The 18,147-nt window shown below is 29.3% G+C and overlaps 2 protein-coding genes across 3 annotated transcripts; one reads left to right on the top strand and one right to left on the bottom strand.

The window, feature by feature from the left end:
- Positions 1 to 7,413: 7,413 nt before the first annotated feature.
- LOC124934212 (inositol monophosphatase 3) lies at positions 7,414 to 9,741 on the top strand. 2 transcript variants are annotated; one of them, XM_047474707.1, is made up of 12 exons: positions 7,414 to 7,514; positions 7,677 to 7,732; positions 7,811 to 7,861; positions 8,056 to 8,136; positions 8,236 to 8,339; positions 8,508 to 8,592; positions 8,666 to 8,720; positions 8,815 to 8,858; positions 8,938 to 9,006; positions 9,088 to 9,188; positions 9,275 to 9,331; positions 9,430 to 9,741. In XM_047474707.1, exons 1-12 carry the CDS (start codon positions 7,502 to 7,504, stop codon positions 9,524 to 9,526), a joined length of 813 nt encoding a protein of 270 aa, XP_047330663.1. In that variant the 5' UTR covers positions 7,414 to 7,501; the 3' UTR covers positions 9,527 to 9,741. The 2 variants fall into 2 exon arrangements, with proteins under 2 accessions (XP_047330663.1, XP_047330662.1); XM_047474706.1 differs by having other exon boundaries at positions 7,487 to 7,595.
- A 4,134-nt stretch (positions 9,742 to 13,875) lies between these two features.
- On the bottom strand, positions 13,876 to 16,587 carry LOC124935038 (inositol transporter 4-like). Its single transcript, XM_047475505.1, has 4 exons — positions 16,048 to 16,587; positions 15,084 to 15,191; positions 14,378 to 14,989; positions 13,876 to 14,298 (listed from the first exon to the last, which is right to left on the bottom strand). Exons 1-4 carry the CDS (start codon positions 16,585 to 16,587, stop codon positions 13,876 to 13,878), a joined length of 1,683 nt encoding a protein of 560 aa, XP_047331461.1.
- Between the last annotated feature and the right edge of the window lie 1,560 nt (positions 16,588 to 18,147).

Genomic DNA, 18,147 nt, shown 5'->3' with positions numbered 1-18,147 from the left:
CTGAGTTTTCTAACTGCTTGCTCCTCCTAACCTGCAAAAAATAAATATTTACACCTTTTTGGTACCCACATTCAATTAGGTCTGTGGTTGATTAGTCCCTTTGGGATCCAGACTTTAATAAGTCGGATAACTTTCCTAGTGATGGTTTTAATCGATTTTTCGGTACTCGGCTTGACAACTTCTTGTCTTCCGAATAGTACCTTATGTTGTTGTGATGGTGATGGTGATGGTGATGGTGTATTGGTTCTATATGAACGTGTGTCGGTTTGTCTGTTTGCTGACCGGTTGGCTTTCCTTCTCTCATGATGAAGTCATTTCTCCGATTCGGTTGGACCTACATATTGTATTTCTTTTTCCGGTTTTAAATCACGTTCTGTCTCATTGTCGGCTAAAGAGCTCTTGACAAATCTTACAAATGGAAGGTTGTCTTTTTGTGAGTTTCATCCCGTTGGGAGAGGTCTAGTTGGCGGATCTATAGTTTTTGTATCCGAGACCAAATTTGTATTTGGGATGTCTTTTACATTTGCACATCTGATTCACCGCTTCACGAGATCTTTTCTAAGCAGCCGTGATATATTTTGTTCTTTCATCTTCTTTAGTTACCGGTGGAACTGTCTCCTTGAACTTCTCATTCTCTAAGGATAGTTCATCCGGTTCATATACCGTGGTTTCGCATGGCTCACTAGCGGCACTACATGACTCTTCGGTTTCATGTTTTGACTGGGTCGGTATATAAGTAGACAAGTTTCTGAACTCATCGACCATGTAGTTGAGTGCAGTAACTAGATCTTCTTTAGTAAATTCTTAAGATGAGAAATCAAATACCTCTTCTTCATGTGCCATGAAGCATGTAACTTTTTCTTCTTCGTTTTCGGTGTCAGAGTTAGCCTAGTCACTTCCACCGTCGGATGCTATGAGTGCTTTCTAGATCTCATTTCCTTCACCGGTTTCAGTTCGCTGTCGGTCATTCCTTTGATAGTCGTTTCTCGGGTTGTCATTTCTTTGATAGTCATTTCTGTGGTAGTTGCTCACCGGTTTCCGATCGTCTCGTCTTGGCCTTCTGCATTCCGACCTGTAATGACCAAAACCGTCACAGTTAAAACATCTTACATTGGATTTGTCAGCATAATTATAATTGATGTTGTTGTTCAATGGTTGATTCTTCTTCATGAATCTTCCGAATTTCTGTGTTAGCATGGTCATCACGTCTTCACTGATCTAGTCAGCATTTTTTACGGGAACCGAAGCGGCTGATACAGGAACCGATGGTTCCACCGATGTCACCAGAGCTCTAGTTGCGGTTGATGTTGCTGCTTCGTCTTCGATCCGAGATTTCATCTCGAATTCATAAGCTTTCAGGTCCTCAATACATCGTACAGCTTCATCTGCCATAGGTTGCTTGATTCCCTCATCACCATGGTCTTTATGTCTCATGCACTCGATAGAGATCTCATGCCTTTACAATGATCTTCCGGTTTTCATATCTCTTTCCAAGTGTATATAGTTCATTGACCACATCGATGACCCGGTCACTAAATTCTTTCATGTTTTCTCCCGGCTTCATCTTGATGTTCTCATACTTTTTAGTTGCCACAAAGAGTTTGTTTTCCTTAGTTCTTTCGTTTCCTTCATGAACCTGAATGATAGTTTCCCATGCTTCCTTTGCATTTTCACAATCTTTGATTTTGTTGAACGTGTTATCGTCTATAGCTTTGAAGATGTGTCTCATGCAATGGTTGTCCAGGTTATTTCTTCTTCTATCTTCAGCCGTCCATTCTCCACTCTCCTTTTCAATCTTTATCGGTCCATTCTTTAGGACGGATTTCATCTCATCATCCAGTGTTATCAGATGTAGATACATCTGAGCCTTCTAGTCGCTGAATGCTTCGCTGTTTAGCATCGGTGGCTTATCGTTGTGGGTCATGCTTCCCATCTTCTTTCGGTTGCTTGAGTGTTAAGATTCCTACTCTGATACCACTTGTTAGGATCGGGATGGTCGATAGGGGACCGGGGTTCGGATTATCGGTAATCACTTACAATACAACACACACAACACAAATTGGAACTAATCCGGTTAAAGATTAGAACCGCTCTTAACACTACACAGATTGTCACAGACTCCTAAACCGGGTTCAAGGGCGGAAATGTCTGTTTCAATCTGAAGCAACGTATGCGATTCGGTTTGGAAGGTATTTATGAGAAATCGGTTTAAGGAGAGAACCGTTTCAGCTAAGGAAGTTATGAATTAGTTCGGTTGAGATATTTAGGTGTTTCGGTTCGGTTGATGGTAGTAAGCCGGAAAAGTAAAGAGAAAGAACACAAGACACAGATTTTTATGGATGTTCGGAGCAAACTCTCCTACGTCACCCCTTCCTCTCATACAGTGAGAAGGATATTCACTAAGGAATATTCAACAACACAACACGATCGAGTCTTATTTACTGCTCGTCGTTCACTTTACAATACTCACACAGTATTTGTAATACACTTTTACAGATTTGTAAATATACAGAATGCAAGACAATTTCGGGAATTTCAATCACTATTCAAGGTCGCGCGTAAGATTTCTTTTTCACTGTTGCTCTCTACATGTTTGAAGACGCTTCGTCTTCCTTTTATAGTGAAAGGATGACAACGGTTATCTTTTCTCTCTCCAAGAGATTGGTCGTTGTAACCCGTGCCGGTTCAGAGAGATTGCGTGCACGCCTTTCCATTTTGGACATTTGGCAGACATGCATTAGGCTGGCCGCCTGAATCTGATTTTGCTTGCAAACTTAGGTAAAATAGTCATCATTGCTTTCGTTGCATGCTTCTGATCCGGATCTTTCTTCTTGCATGTTTCCAAGAGATATCATATTACGTCATCTTCACAGATTCATCATTTAACATAGTTTTCCGTTTAGCTTTATGATCCTCGATATTTTGAGCCATCCGGATAATGACGTTTTTGCTTTCAGTCGATCCGGTTAGAAAGGATCAACCGGCCTTTCTTGATCGTGACCGGATTTTGAAGCAAGAGTTTCAACCGGTCTGATGCGGCTTGAGCTGTACCTGCACATGGAAGTTGAGACTGATTAAGTTCTTTGGCCGGGTTAAAATTAACTTACTTAATTTTTCTAACACATTCAATGACCAAGATATTCTACTTTATTCGCTGGATTTTTGTAGATAATACACTGACATCATGTCATTTGATGAATTTTAACACTCATGAGTTTATTAAGCTTGAAGATTACATCATCAATATTTCACCATCTCATCTTAGACCTCAAATTGTCCAAACATTTTTATCTTGAGTTTAAAGAGAGATGTTATAATATAAAATAATATATATGTAAGATATTATCATAATATTATAATATTGTGATAATATCATTATATTATTATACCAGTTTCCTTATTAGTTTATTATAATGACTATATATTATACATCACCTATGTAATTCAATACAATATTCAATACCATTTCTCCATTTATTCTAACAAGCGAGATGCTTAATACATCGTTAATGATGGTGCAATTTCTTCTTTTCACTACCACATTTTTTTTGGAGTGAATGAAGGTGTGAGTTGCCTCTTAATTATTTTTCTCACAAAAGTTTTCAAATTATCTTGATGTGAACTCACCTCCTCTATCACTTCTTAGACATGATATTCTCTATATATTCTCCTTAAATATAGGTTATGTGAAGTTCTTAAAGGTTTCAAATTCTTCATATTTTCAATTAAAAATTAAACTCACATTTTTCTACTATAATCAACAATAAAAGAAAGTAAGTACCTTCTTTCAATTGTAGATACTCGATTTAGAAGTCCACATATTAGTGTGAATCAATTGCAACAATTCTATTACTCATCATGTACCTTTTTTTCTATTATCTTGTCTTTATGCTACTTTCCCACAAGATAGTGTCCACATCTTCTTTCTAGTGTTATAATGTTTGACAGACCATTTATCATTCTCGATATCCCTTAACACCATCTCTATAGTCTACAAATATTTTATTTTCGCTCTTGGCTATTGGGTATCCTAATTAACATGATTATAAATTGTGCAATCAAAACCTTCATACCTGAATAATTAATAGATTTTTCAGACCACGTATCATGAAGTATTTTGTAGTTAACTTAGTTATGAGGCCCAATATTTAGCAAATAGTATGATGTAGTCATTATTGCTTTCCATAACCTTCTATTTAATTGTCTAGTAGAGAGCATGCACATTGCTCACTCTAGTAATGTTTGATTCATCCACTTAGCCACACCATTTTGTTGTGGCATATGTTTGACTATGTAATCATGAGAAATATATACATCTTTGCATATCTGATCAAACTCAAACGAATACAAATTCTTGTAATAATTATAGACATCATTTAACTTAGAACCCTTTGAAGTAGACAACTTATTATACTTCTTCTTTTTCCTTTGCATATTGTCTTCGCTGGTAAACAACATCCTTGCATATTGTCTTCGCTGGTAAACAACATAGAGACTTGACTGTCTACAATTGTAATAGTCTCCTTATGATGTAAATCCCTTAAATTAAGGGAAGACTTAACGACTTTTAGGCTTATTTTTTGCATTCACGGGATGAACAAATGTTGATTTATAATCAACTTATTGGTGAGTGACTCCATAATGTGAGGCTCTCCTATTTCAAACATAACTCATTGACCTTCTTCTTTTTGAGACCTCAATGATGTCATCATCTACAAGACATAACATAATTGTTAAATGTGTCTTCTCCTCTAGAATTACCATCTTAGTGATTATTTATGTTTCTTCCAATAATTTCAGTGGGCCTCATAAGTCATGTTGTTTCAGTGGAGCTCACATCTTAATCTTCCATAAATTGAACTTGTGTCTCCCATCAACATGTCAATCTTAATGTTGATTGTTGTCATTTCTCAATTGAAAAATAAACAATTAAAATAATGAAGCTTTAATACTAGTTTATTATAATGAATTGCGAAAGATGACGATAAACAATAAAAAAAGACATGAATTTAACGTGATTCATCAGTATAAAACTTAGACACGTCCATCTAGAAGAAATAATATTATTAAGAATATGAGAGCATAGATTACATCATAATAGTTTAGGGTTATGCCACTAGTTTATATAATATTCGGTCCCCCAAAATCCTAATGGATACATAATTAGGCCGAAAGCGATACTCTCGAAGCAAAATCTTGAACTTTTAAAGTATACGATTGTATCCTCAAATGAACTCCAATAAATAAAGAATCCTAACAAATATAAAATTCTAACGAGTATATAATTTTAACATATATAAAATCCTAAACCGATATAAAATTGATTCTAACTCATTAAAAAAGTTCAAATATAATCAACATGGTACATTTAGAAAAATTAGAAAATAATGTCCAATATGTATGGAATCAAAGATATAATTGTTAATTAGTTTAATAAATTGGTCTATAACGACAACATAGATTGAAAAGACAGTCTTTCCAACAAGATGTAAATTTTGTTTGAATGTAAATGAGTATAAATAATGAGTCGAATTTGGGAGAAAGAATGGAAAAGAATTACACTATATTACTATTAGAAAAAAAAATAAAGAGTGAGGAGAGAGAAAAAGAAAAAAATTGCTATTTTTTTTTTTGTTGAAATAGATTGTGCAATCCTTCTATCAATCATTTCTTGATTTATATAGATAAATGATTGTGGAGAGAATTTTGGAGAGTGAATTTGAAATAAAATAACTGGACATAATCTAATTGGCTAAAAAAATAACAAATATTTTTCTTTCTTCTCTCTCCTCATTTTTATTGATGACAATATGTAGATAACTACTTTAAAGTTTATATTTAAAGTTTATAAGTTAAAAGATTGGAAAAAAGTTCATGTATATATATACTTGTACAAACAACTCACTTATATCATCTATATACTTGTACAAATAGCTCACTTAGATAATATGTACATATATATTAATTAAATATATTAATTAAATCATAGTTAATTTTTATTTTTTATTTATATATATATATATTAATTAAATATTAATATATTTTTTTCTCGTCTTTTTTTATTAATTAAACCATTTACATTTATTTCATTCCTAAAATTTTTATTATTTTTATATTGTTTTTTCTTTTTCTATTTCATCAGATTTTATTTATCTTAGTCTTTAAATATTTATTTTTTTAAAAAAAATAACAACTTATTTATGAAATTTGTGTTTTACTTTAATATTTTTGTAGATGGTTTCTCTCTTATTTAAAAATGAACAAAAATGAAATTAATAGTTTTTTATTTAATTTTTAATTTATGGCTTATTGTAGTAAGGAATATTGTTTTGTCTTTGATTATTACTTTTATTTTGTTTAATGAATGAAATGTTATTATTATTCAATTATTAATTAATTTATTTTTGTATTGAATAATTTTTATTGTTGAAAGGATAAGTGTTATATCTGGCTATTGGTACCGAATAATTTTAAAATAGTTAAAAATAAATGTTAATATAAAAAGAAGAAAAATATAAAGTTAAAATAATTAATTATAAATACTTTTATATATATATATAAAATATAAATTAAAATAATAAATAAAGAATTTATTGATTAATGAAAAAGTAAGAGAAAAAAAATATATTAATATTTAATTAATAAATAAAAGTTAACTATACTTTATTAAAATAGGCTAAATTACCTTTTTTTTGGTACCCAAGTTTAAATGACATTTTATTAATATATACGATTTAAACGAGCTAGTTGTACAAACACATATATTATTCGTACAAGTCTACATCTAAGTGACATCTAACTAATATAAATATGTTTGAAATAAATTTTTAGAATATTTAATTAGGTTGAGATTATATTATTATTTAATGTATAATATATATTATATTTTTTATTAAAATAAAAATTATTATTTATTATAAATTTAATAAAATATTAAATATGTTTTCTATATATTTTAACTTTTATTATTTTTATTAAAATAATAAATAAGTTTGAGACATTGGATCCAAAATTAGGGCCTTGTTCTTGTACGGTTTTTTATTTAATCTTATACCAAATCAGTTTTCTAATCAATCACTTTTTACCAATCACATCACTCATTTCATTAACCAAAACCTTAAAATACCCTCTATTTTAAATTATTATTTTTTATTTTATTTATATATATCAATACCCTTTAATTCTTTTTACCAAAAATAATCATCATTTTCTCAAAATCATCAACCATCATTATTTTTTCTCTCTCTCCAGGTTATTCAAATAACCCCAATCCAAACAAGGCCTATGTGTTGTTTGTTTGTCTTGTAAACAATATTTTGATTAGTTTTATTACCCCTAGAAAATGATTAAGCGCACGGGGATTTTTGTGTAATTTTGACAGACATTCTCCTTAGAGTTCAATTTTTTCATCATCAAGAAATTTCCAGCTTCTGTCAATACACCCTGGAGCCTTCTTCTCTCTTTCAGTCTCACACACACACTCTCTCTCTTTCTTTGAGAAATGGCGCAAAACAGTAGGACCCTCTACCGTTTCTTTCAATCGCCTCCTTTACATTCTTCATATATGTCTACTGTTTTATGCAGGGCGCGATTGTGTAATTGTATTCATGCATCTTATATGTTGTTGGGATTCTTAAATGTCTTTCTGCTGATAAAACCCTTTGTTTTCCTCTCAGATTCACACTCAAAGTTCCTTGAGATTGCAGTCGATGCTGCGAAGAAGGCTGGAGAGGTAAATCGAAAAGTCTCTTCTCCACATTCTCCATCTATCTGCTTAATTGGGATTCGTTCTTGAATTCCTTATTCACAGGTGATTCGTGAAGGGTTCTATCAGACCAAGCACGTTGAGCACAAAGGCCAGGTCTAGAATCTTTCTCTATCTGTTTTTAGATTCATTCTCTGTATTGGTTGAGAATTTCAAGATTGGGAAATGGGTTCAAATTCAGTGAAGTAATTTGACACAGGGTTCATTTAGATCTATCGAATTGGCACTCTTAAGTAGTTATTACATCTATTCATCTTCTTCCTTCAACTTTTTTGTATCACCAAATGTAGGTGGATTTGGTTACAGAAACTGACAAGGCATGTGAAGATCTTATATTCAATCATCTTAAGCAGCATTTCCCTGACCACAAGGTTAGGCTTTAATCTTGCTCTTGCTTTTAACAAGAGTTATTGTAAGGAAGAATTAAGTTTCTAAACCTGAATCTTCTTATGGGTAATGATGCATTTTAGTTCATTGGAGAAGAAACTACTGCTGCTTATGGTGTTTCAGAGCTGACCGATGAACCAACATGGATAGTTGATCCTCTTGATGGAACAACTAATTTTGTTCATGGGTAACAAACAACATCTATACATTTTGTTATCATTTCTATATTAAAATGGCTGACTGAGAGGTTTATAAGTCCACTCAAGTTTCGAAAATGCCATTAAACTTATTAAATCCAACTACATTTTGAAATACTAATTTGACTGATTGGTTTCATGTCCTCCATGAAATCCAGGTTCCCTTTTGTGTGTGTCTCAATTGGCTTAACAATTGGAAAAGTCCCCGTTGTGGGTGTTGTCTTCAATCCAATTATGAATGAGGTAAATGATTGTTATCCTCTAAATGTTCATTTTCCTATATGCATTAAGAAATTAAAATCTTCTTCGCCTGCAGCTTTTCACTGGAATTAGTGGTGAAGGTGCCTTTCTAAATGGAAATCCCATAAAAGGTAGAAATTTTTGTATTTCTTCTGTTTATCAATCGAAAGTACAAATCACCATAAACTCATCTGATAAATCTGTGATGGTTGAAATTACTTGCAGTGTCTTCTCAGTCGGAACTTGTTAAGGCTCTCCTTTGTGCTGAGGTACCTATGTGCGTTCAGGAAACCTTGTCTAGCAGGTTTTGTATATTAATTCATTTTGAAATTTCATTTGAGTGAGCAGGCTGGAACAAAACGAGATAAGGCTACCCTTGATGCAACTACCAATCGAATTAATAACTTGCTTGCTAAGGTATATGTGTAAATTTAACGAGAATAATCAAGCTAACTGGCCATCATCATATGATCTAATATTATTATACATATGGGTCAGGTGAGATCTATTCGAATGTGCGGTTCTTGTGCATTAGACCTTTGTGGAGTTGCATGTGGAAGGATTGATCTATTCTATGAAGTTGGATTTGGAGGACCTTGGTATGATTGATGGTTATAATTATAATAATATATTTATGATTGGATAACATTTCTAATCTATTGCAAACTATTGATTCTTTTCGCAGGGATGTAGCTGGTGCCGCCGTTATTGTAAAAGAAGCAGGAGGATCTGTATTTGACCCGTAAGTCACTTCAAATCAGTGAGAGTTTCATGTTGGAAATCTGTTGGAAATCTGCTAAAATTCATAACCAAATGTTTTATTCTGTCTATTTTAAACAGTTCTGGAGGCGAATTTGATATTACAGCTCAAAGAGTGGCTGCTACAAATTATGAACTGAAATCTCTATTCATCAAGGCACTACAAGAATCTGAATGAAATCTCTAAAACAGCTTGAGTGAATAATTGTTCAGGTTTTAACTGAACCCGATTGGCCAAACATTGTTTTCAATCCATTACATGAACAAACATTTTAGAAACAGTTCTCTCTACCATTTATAGATGTCTACCAATAAGTATTCATATTGTAATCTTTTGAGCATGAAACTTTCATTTTACTAATTTTATTTATAGAAGCAGACCAATTGCTACCATTTATAGGGTAGAGTTTTTTTTTTTGTAAGAAGTAACATAGTGGCTTGAAAATTATTTCACGATTGAAAAAAAAAATTCCTAAATATAACTAAGGCAACTTTGGTATTTCTGTTTCAGACTGTTTCTGATCTGGCCAATTTGAGAATGCCAGATTCTGAACTGGATTAAGGTAAAATATTTAAAATCTATTTTTTTTTTTAAATATATTAGATATTGATTTAGATAAAATAATATTTTAAAATATATATATTTATTAGTTAAAAAGTTAATTTTATATAAAAATTTGATTTTGTAAATCTAAAATGATTATGTATTAATTATTATTTTGATTTTGATTTTTTCAAAATAATAATTTATTTTTATTCAATTGTTATGTAAAATTCGAATTTAAATTATTTTTATAAAATAATACTCAAACTAACCCAATTTTAATCATTTAAAACATTATTCAAACAAATAAAATATTTATCTTTTTAATTTGACATGATATAAGAAAATTAAAATTATTTTTTCAATTCACGACTGCCTAAGGTAATGAGTCTATTGTGAATAAAATATAGTTTTTAATCATTTAAGGTTAAAAATAAAATTGTTGTTCGTGATAACTGATAACTAGTAAGATGTCAAAATTGCTAAATAGTCTCTAAAATAAATCAGGAAGTTAAATAATAATTTTATTTTCTTTAGTCTAAATATTTTATTTATTTATTTATGATCGTGGCAAAATATTTTTTTTAAAAAAATTATTACTTCAATTTAATGTTTTAACAAACATATATGATTGAAACAACATATTTGATGAAATCTAAACATCTTAGGCTCATTTGAGTAAGTTTTTTTTTTTTCCATTGTTTGATTAAAATTAAAAAAAAATAGATTTTTTTTTTTTTATCAAATTACTCTTTATCACTCTACATTCTTATTTAATAATTAATTTATATTAAAAGAAAGTAACAAATTTATTAGATAAATAATATAATTGTTAAATTTTGGGAAACTTTATCTCAATAATTAAAAATCAAACAAGCATCAAAGAGAATATTCTCTCACCAGCATAATAATTAAAAATCAAACAAGCATCAAAGAGAATATTCTCTCACCAGCATATAGGAATATTATTATTTTATATGAAATATTGTTAAAAATTCTAATGTTTTATATATATATATTATAATTTAATACAAAAGACCAACATATAAGTCTGACTTTTCAACGTAAACGTAAATATTTTTTTATTAAATTACTCTTTATCACTCTACATTCTTATTTAATAATTAATTCATATTAAAAAAAAATAACAAATTGATTAGATAAATAATATAATTGTTAAATTTTGGGAAACTTTATCTCAATAATTAAAAATCAAACAAACATCCATTTATAATTTTAGAAGAGAATATTCTCTCACCAGCATATAGGAATATTATTATTTTATATGAAATATTGTTAAAAAATTTAATGTTTTATATATATATATTTATATATATACATATATATATATATATATATATATATATATTATATAATTTAATAAAAAGACCAAATATTTTTTTATTAAATTATTATATATAATTTTTATTTATAAAATAAAATAAAAATGATTATATATTAGACCTTATTCAGATTTGAGAATATTAAAATAACTAACCATTATGATGTTTTTAAGATAATTATTATTTTAGTAAAAAAACTTTAAGAATATTAATATATAATAATAGATAATAAATAATAATTTAAATATAAAATATTTTAGTATTTTAATTAATAAATAAAGTAATGTGATAAAAAAAAATCAAAAAAATATATATATCTATATATCTACTCTTAATTTTTTTTTAAATATTTATATATTATATATATATCAAAAAATATATTATATATATATATATATATATTCTTAATTTTTTTTTTTAAACATTTTCAGTTTAATTCAATATTTGTTTATCTAATTATGAAAAAAATTTATAAAACTTAAATTTATTTATTCATTTTATCTAAAATTTTATTGTTAATTTTTAAGTCACACTATTTTTTTTAAACCCACCTTAATTCAGATTTCTAGATTCGTCCTTACTCCCATTTGTGTTCAAGAAAATAAAGATGACAATTTAATTCTCATTAAAAACGTCTTAAATTAAAATAAATAAACTAAATAAGAAAAAATACAAAAATTATATAGAAAATAAAAAGTAATAAAATATTATTTAAACATAATTTTAAAATAAGATACTTTTGTCCATACTTAATTTAATTTGATTGAGCCTTACTAATATTTTTAATATATTTTGGGTTAGGATGAAAATTATAATTCGTGTCTTATGTTTCTGAGTTTCCGTTTAACTAGTTATTGACCAGGGATGAAGTAGTAGAGTATTTATATCCTTGTCCAAATTTTGCCTCGATCTTACTAAATTCTGTCTCGAAAATTAATAAACACAATTAAATATAAAATATTAATAATATATTTATTTATTTTAAATATTAATAAGAGTTTTAAATTTATTTATAATAATATAATTTGTTAATATATTACAATATATATAATATAATTATTTTTTTAGAGAACATAGTATAACATTACTCAACGGTGATCCTATTGTCATACTTATTTTCATCTATGTTAAATTAATCTTCGGTAAAATCTTTGGACACTTGTAAGCAGGGAGGTGTTTCTTTTATACGTCGGCAAAACAATCATTTGTTGTAGGAGACTAGGAGTACCAGAAAGAATCTCTATCCCCTTCATCAACTAAGAACACAGAAACCAACTCAATAAAGCATTGGTAACAGATTATGGCACCAAAACTATCATAGGCATCAAAAACATTTCAAGGATCAAAGCCATCTATAACTGACACTAGCAAATAATTTAGGGAATCGCTTTACCAAACATTTTTTACCACACCACAATTCATCTCAAAATTTTAACTAGAAACTAACCATTCCTTACAATGAAAGTTCCTTTCACTATGCCACAACAACATTCCACAATTGGACTAAGATCTTCTTTAACCCACACTCAAATTCACTCAAAAATAGGTTTTTCATTTCAATTCACACCCAAATTCACCCAAATGAGTTTTTTTAACTGTCTTCTCTATATAAAAAAAATGTGAACATGCATTTGCACAGTTCAAAACCCAAATTTAAAAAATATTATAATTTCATATATTTAAATTTTTTATGTTTAATTTTTTTTTGGTTTTAATCATATATTTTTTATTAATAATTTTTACGTATAATAAATTTATAATAATTAACAACATAAATAAAAAAAGCTAAAAATTAACCAAACAATTTTATTAAAATAAAACATTAAGTATGAAAAATAAAAAATAATATTCCTTTACAAGCTACAAAATAAAAATAAAAACATTCAGAATAATAGATCAATACTTAAAAATAAAATTACATTTTCACAATAATTAAAAATATTGTATAATTATAGATTTATAATTAATTTTATGGTAAATTTCTCTAAATAAATGAAAAAATTGTAAAGTTAATAAATATATATATAATAAAAAAATTATTTAAAAAGAATTTTTGAAGAATAATTTTTGAGTTGGAAATCAATTATTGTTTAATACAAGCTTTATTGTATTTTAAATTTGAAAACTAAATTTTGAATAGAAATGGTGTAAGACATAAAAACATACCCATTATATCAAATCAAAACAAAATGAATGATCAATAAATGATTTAAAAAAAAAACAAACTCAGAAAATGAGAAGATTGGAAACGGAAATGTCCCCATGTGTCAGTTATGTTTTCACCCGATACACATGATGGTAATGTATTTGTTTATATACTCCAATATTGTAAGTCTCCAACAATTGAGACACATGTTTGAAGAAGGTTTACAAACTTTCTCAAAACATACATACACAAATATATATATACATAATCACAACTCACAATGGTATATATTTATATTCATGAGCTGACTTGTCAATATATAAGAGAGGGCCTGCATTTCCAAAATTTTGACCAATCAAGCACCATCTTAATTATTCCACAAGTCAAGAGTATATATATTTTATTTCCCCATTAACACTCTTGTGTTAAAAAGAAGAACAAACCACACACATATATATATAGATATATATATATATATATATATATATCATGATCTACTTGTTCAACATCTTTTCCACCTCCTCGAACGGCAAGCCTTTGGTCTCAGGCACGAGCAAGTATATAGCCAAAAGACCGATTGTTGAAAAGCCAGCGAAAAGTAAGAAAGTCCCAGACGAACCCAATAATTCAATTAGCGTCAAGAATGTCAAACTCACTATCAAATTGGAGCACCAATTGGAGACTGCTGCAATCCCACCTCCAATACCTCTGTATCTCAACGGGTATATCTCAGAGTTTACAATCCATGGAACTGTTCCCATGCCAGGGGAGTATGATATGATGTATGCTCCTAGCAGGATAACCGCCAATACTCCCAATTTTGTGGGACAACCACTTATGTACCATGTTCTTTCATGTTTTTCTTCACACATTTCTTTGATTGGATCATTCAAAATCAGACATGCTCCCGGATGGTACTGATCATATCAAATTGGCATCTAATTAATTCAGGTTTAGTAATTAAAGTTGATGATGAAAGTAGTACAGATTACTTACTTTGCTTTGTCCATTTGAACAGAAAGCACAATCGGAAGAAGCTCTCAAGCATTTCATACAATTCCAATCGGCCGGATTAGATGCTTTCAAATAATCATAGCAGGTAGAATTGACTCCAAAGTTAGTTGATTCTATCATACTAACAGAAGGAGAATGGTCTGCGACCTGATAGAACACAACCGACAAAGCCACCAGGCAAATGATGATCCCAAACATGGAAATAATCATCAGCCTCCTCCTACCATACCTGTCCACAAACGCCATACTAACAACAGATCCAATTGCATTCAGCCCCGATGTAACAAGTGAAAGGGCAAGCGCGGTTTGATTTGATGCGAAGCCCGCAAACTGAACTATCGTGGGGCTATAGTACATGACCGTGTTTATTCCCACGAATTGCTGAGCTACTTGAACTGTGATGCCCGCATAAAGTCCCCTTCTAACCACTTTGTTGCCCCATGCACTTCGCACTCTCGCAATCAAACTGTCGCCAATACATTTCTCATCTTCCTCCTCAGCTTCTATAGATAATTGCATAGCTCTCATTTCTTCATCCGCTTCTTGTTCTAGATATATTTTATCTAATATTGCTCTTGCGTCGTGTACCATATGCTGATCGAAGATGATTGATTTAATTAATTGAAATTAGAATTGATCGAATTGAAATTATTTGAATTATGCATGCATGCATGCATGTTTACCTTACCTTTCTATATAACCATCTTGGAGACTCTGGAAGGGATAACATTAAAATGAATTGAATAACAGCTGGGATCCCAGCTACGCCCAGCATCCATCGCCAGGTTCCACGTGTCTGAAACCAAAACAAAGATAACTAATTAATCAATCAGATTAACCTTGTACATTTTCCCCTTTTCATGTGGATCATGATTATTACAATGTTATATTTCACAAGTCATAATTTAAGATTCGTAGAAAAAAATGTCAACAAATCAGAAAAAACAATTACACTATAATCGACTTCGGACTAGGTGAATGTGAAGCAGTTGGCTGAACTTAGTTGATGCAAAAACAATCAAGGAAAATGTAAATCAAACAAGGGAAAGAAAAACAAAGAAAATATGTAAAGTCTCTAACTATAATTTGTATAATCAGATAAATTGTGATGATTAGAGCCAGTTCGTTTTTATTTGTCTATTCCATTGGAGATTCATGAAGAATTTTGTTGATTTATGTTGATGTAAGAGTGGAGCTTGTTTGACATTGAGTTTTTTTAGGGTAAATATTAGTTAAAAATAAATATCAGTTTGATATATTTTTATAAAAAAATTGTTTTATAAAGTTAATTTAAAATACATTTTTTTTTTAACTTAACTTGATATTTGATCATTTAGATTTTATTTTTAATTTAGGAACAAATATTACCTAAACTTAAAATATTTTAAATTAAAATTAAATCATGATATTTCATATTATAATATTAATTTTAACTTAGGACATTTTAAATGATATTCTCTTGTGACTGAATTTTGTGACTTTAATATAATAAATTTAAATCTCGAGTTAATTTTTAATCTTTTCTAATAAACGGTTAAAAGTGTAGATTTATAAATGGATGATAATAAGAAAAGTTAAAATAAAAATATATATAATGCTTATTATAAAAAAAGAGTTTGTAATAAAAAGCAAAGTAGCTAGGTAATTTGTACCTTAGTAAAAGAAAGATTAATGAGGTAAGAGAGAAATTGTCCAGCAGTGATAAGCAAACCATTTGTACTAACAAGTGCACCTCTTATTCTAGCCGGAGAAGCTTCAGATATATATAAAGGTGATGTCAAAGATGCCATTCCAACACCTAATCCAACAAAAATCCTTCCAAGAATTATTACCCAAGGACTAGGTGCAGCTGCCATAATTAAAGCCCCCAAAAAGAACAACACATCTGCAATAAGAATAGTCATTTTCCTCCCAACTTTATCATTCATCCAACCACCTAAAGCAGCTCCAACTATAGCTCCAGCCACCGCCATACTCACAATAGTTTCCTGTAACCATGTGTTCTTCTGAACCGATTCAAAATCTTCTTTAATATACAATAAAGCACCAGAAATAACTCCCGTATCATACCCAAATAATAGCCCTCCGATGCCTGCCGATAAGGCTAGTCTCATAATGTAAGGCGTTTTCCAAACTCTGTTCCAACATTCTGTGAATTCTGTTTGATTTGCCTTATGAGAACCGCCCTCCATTTTAATTAAACCTAGTTTGTTTGATTAATAGTACATTTAGTTTTCCAACTTAATTTGCAACAAAACATTTCTTTTCTTATTCAGTTCATATGGGGGAATAGAGTTGGTTTTTATATTACATTGTAATGGAACAAACTTTGTTTGAGTTGAGAGAAAGAGAGAGATTGTAGAGATGAGACAGCTTCTCTTTCACTCTCTCCGAATTTTCATAAAACTCACTCTTAGTGTGTGGATGAGCGGACACTCATTTAGAAAATGCCTCTAAAGGGAACACTTGTCTCTACTTTTGATTAGTAATTAGGAACGAAATTTTATTTACTTTATTGGTTTCTATAGATTAATTCAGTCTTTTAATGATTTTTACATTTTCAAAATTCTCATTAAAAATTAACTTTTTAAAAATAAATAAAAAGTTATTACCACCTAACCAAGCAAACTTACTTAGAGGTGAGTCGGTTCCGTATAACTTACCTTATATCGTACCAAAGTTTTAGTATAAAAAATATTATATCGTCATTTTATTATTGGCTAGAATTACAAATTGAGGCTTCTTATTGAGTGCCAATTATAATTTCGGATCTCCTATTTAAAACTTCACAGATTGGGGCTTCTCATTGTCAATTTGTACAAAATAGAGTCTCTCGCGCGAGAGGCCCTATTTTGTACAAATTGACAATGAGAAGCTCCAATCCGTGAGATTTTAAATATGAGGTCCGAAATTATAATTGACAGTCAATATGAAGTTTCTATTTGTAATTCTAGCATTTTATCATTATTTCGGTTTATCGAAATATCGGTAAAATATAACATACCGATGATATCAAATATTAACGATAACTACGATTTCGGTACGGTCCATTTATATCGAATAATATTAAAGTTTAATTATACTTTGATTTGATTTTTAAAAATTAGGTTTCTATAATTAAATTAAAAAAAATGTTTAGAGAATGAAATAAATTTATTAAGATTAAAGAGAAAGAATATATAATTGTAAGGTGAAACTTCAAATCCCTTTAAAAACATAATTATTAGAATTAATGTCTACGTTAAATCTAATTTTTTAAAATGAAAATTAAAACTTAATTATTTATAAGTATTATATATATTTTTTATTTTATAAATATCATTTTGGTATCGATAACCTATCTTACCAAATTTTTTATGTAACTAAAAAAATCAATATTTTAATATTTTTCGTTACAATATTTTTTATATATCGAAAATATACCTAATTTTTGTATCCCTGAACTTACAATAATATAGTAAGAATTTATTAAGACTTTTTTAAATTGGGAATGAATTTGTACATCCTTCCAAAATATATTTTATGTTTTATGATTTACACCATTCGAATTTTAAATGTTTTATTTTAAGTTTCAATTTCACATTTTTTAAATTTGAAATTACAATTCTATCCTTTCTTAAAATGTTATTCATCTCTATGTTATTTATATTACACGATCACTTAATATTCATTATTGATGGAATGAGTTTATTCAGCCAAACAATATCTCGACAACTACATTAATGAATTACTAGTTTCTTCATAGTAATATT

The sequence above is a fragment of the Impatiens glandulifera genome, chromosome 4, assembly GCF_907164915.1.
Source record: "Impatiens glandulifera chromosome 4, dImpGla2.1, whole genome shotgun sequence".
Taxonomy (NCBI): Eukaryota; Viridiplantae; Streptophyta; class Magnoliopsida; order Ericales; family Balsaminaceae; genus Impatiens; species Impatiens glandulifera.
This window is presented reverse-complemented; position numbering and strand designations above follow the sequence as displayed.

Bases quoted from the DNA above. Each gene is read 5' to 3' on its own strand.
- LOC124935038 (XM_047475505.1), bottom strand. From the start codon at position 16,587: ATGGAGGGCGGTTCTCATAAGGCAAATCAAACAGAATTCACAGAATGT. The intron at 15,192-16,047 runs GTACAAATTACC...TTTTGGTTTCAG, and splicing joins TTAATCTTTCTTTTACTAAG to ACACGTGGAACCTGGCGATG. The intron at 14,990-15,083 runs GTAAGGTAAACA...ATCTTCGATCAG, and splicing joins CAAGATGGTTATATAGAAAG to CATATGGTACACGACGCAAG.
- LOC124934212 (XM_047474706.1), top strand. From the start codon at position 7,502: ATGGCGCAAAACAGTAGGACCCTCTACCGTTTCTTTCAATCGCCTCCT. The intron at 7,862-8,055 runs GTCTAGAATCTT...CACCAAATGTAG, and splicing joins ACGTTGAGCACAAAGGCCAG to GTGGATTTGGTTACAGAAAC. The intron at 9,007-9,087 runs GTATATGTGTAA...CATATGGGTCAG, and splicing joins TTAATAACTTGCTTGCTAAG to GTGAGATCTATTCGAATGTG.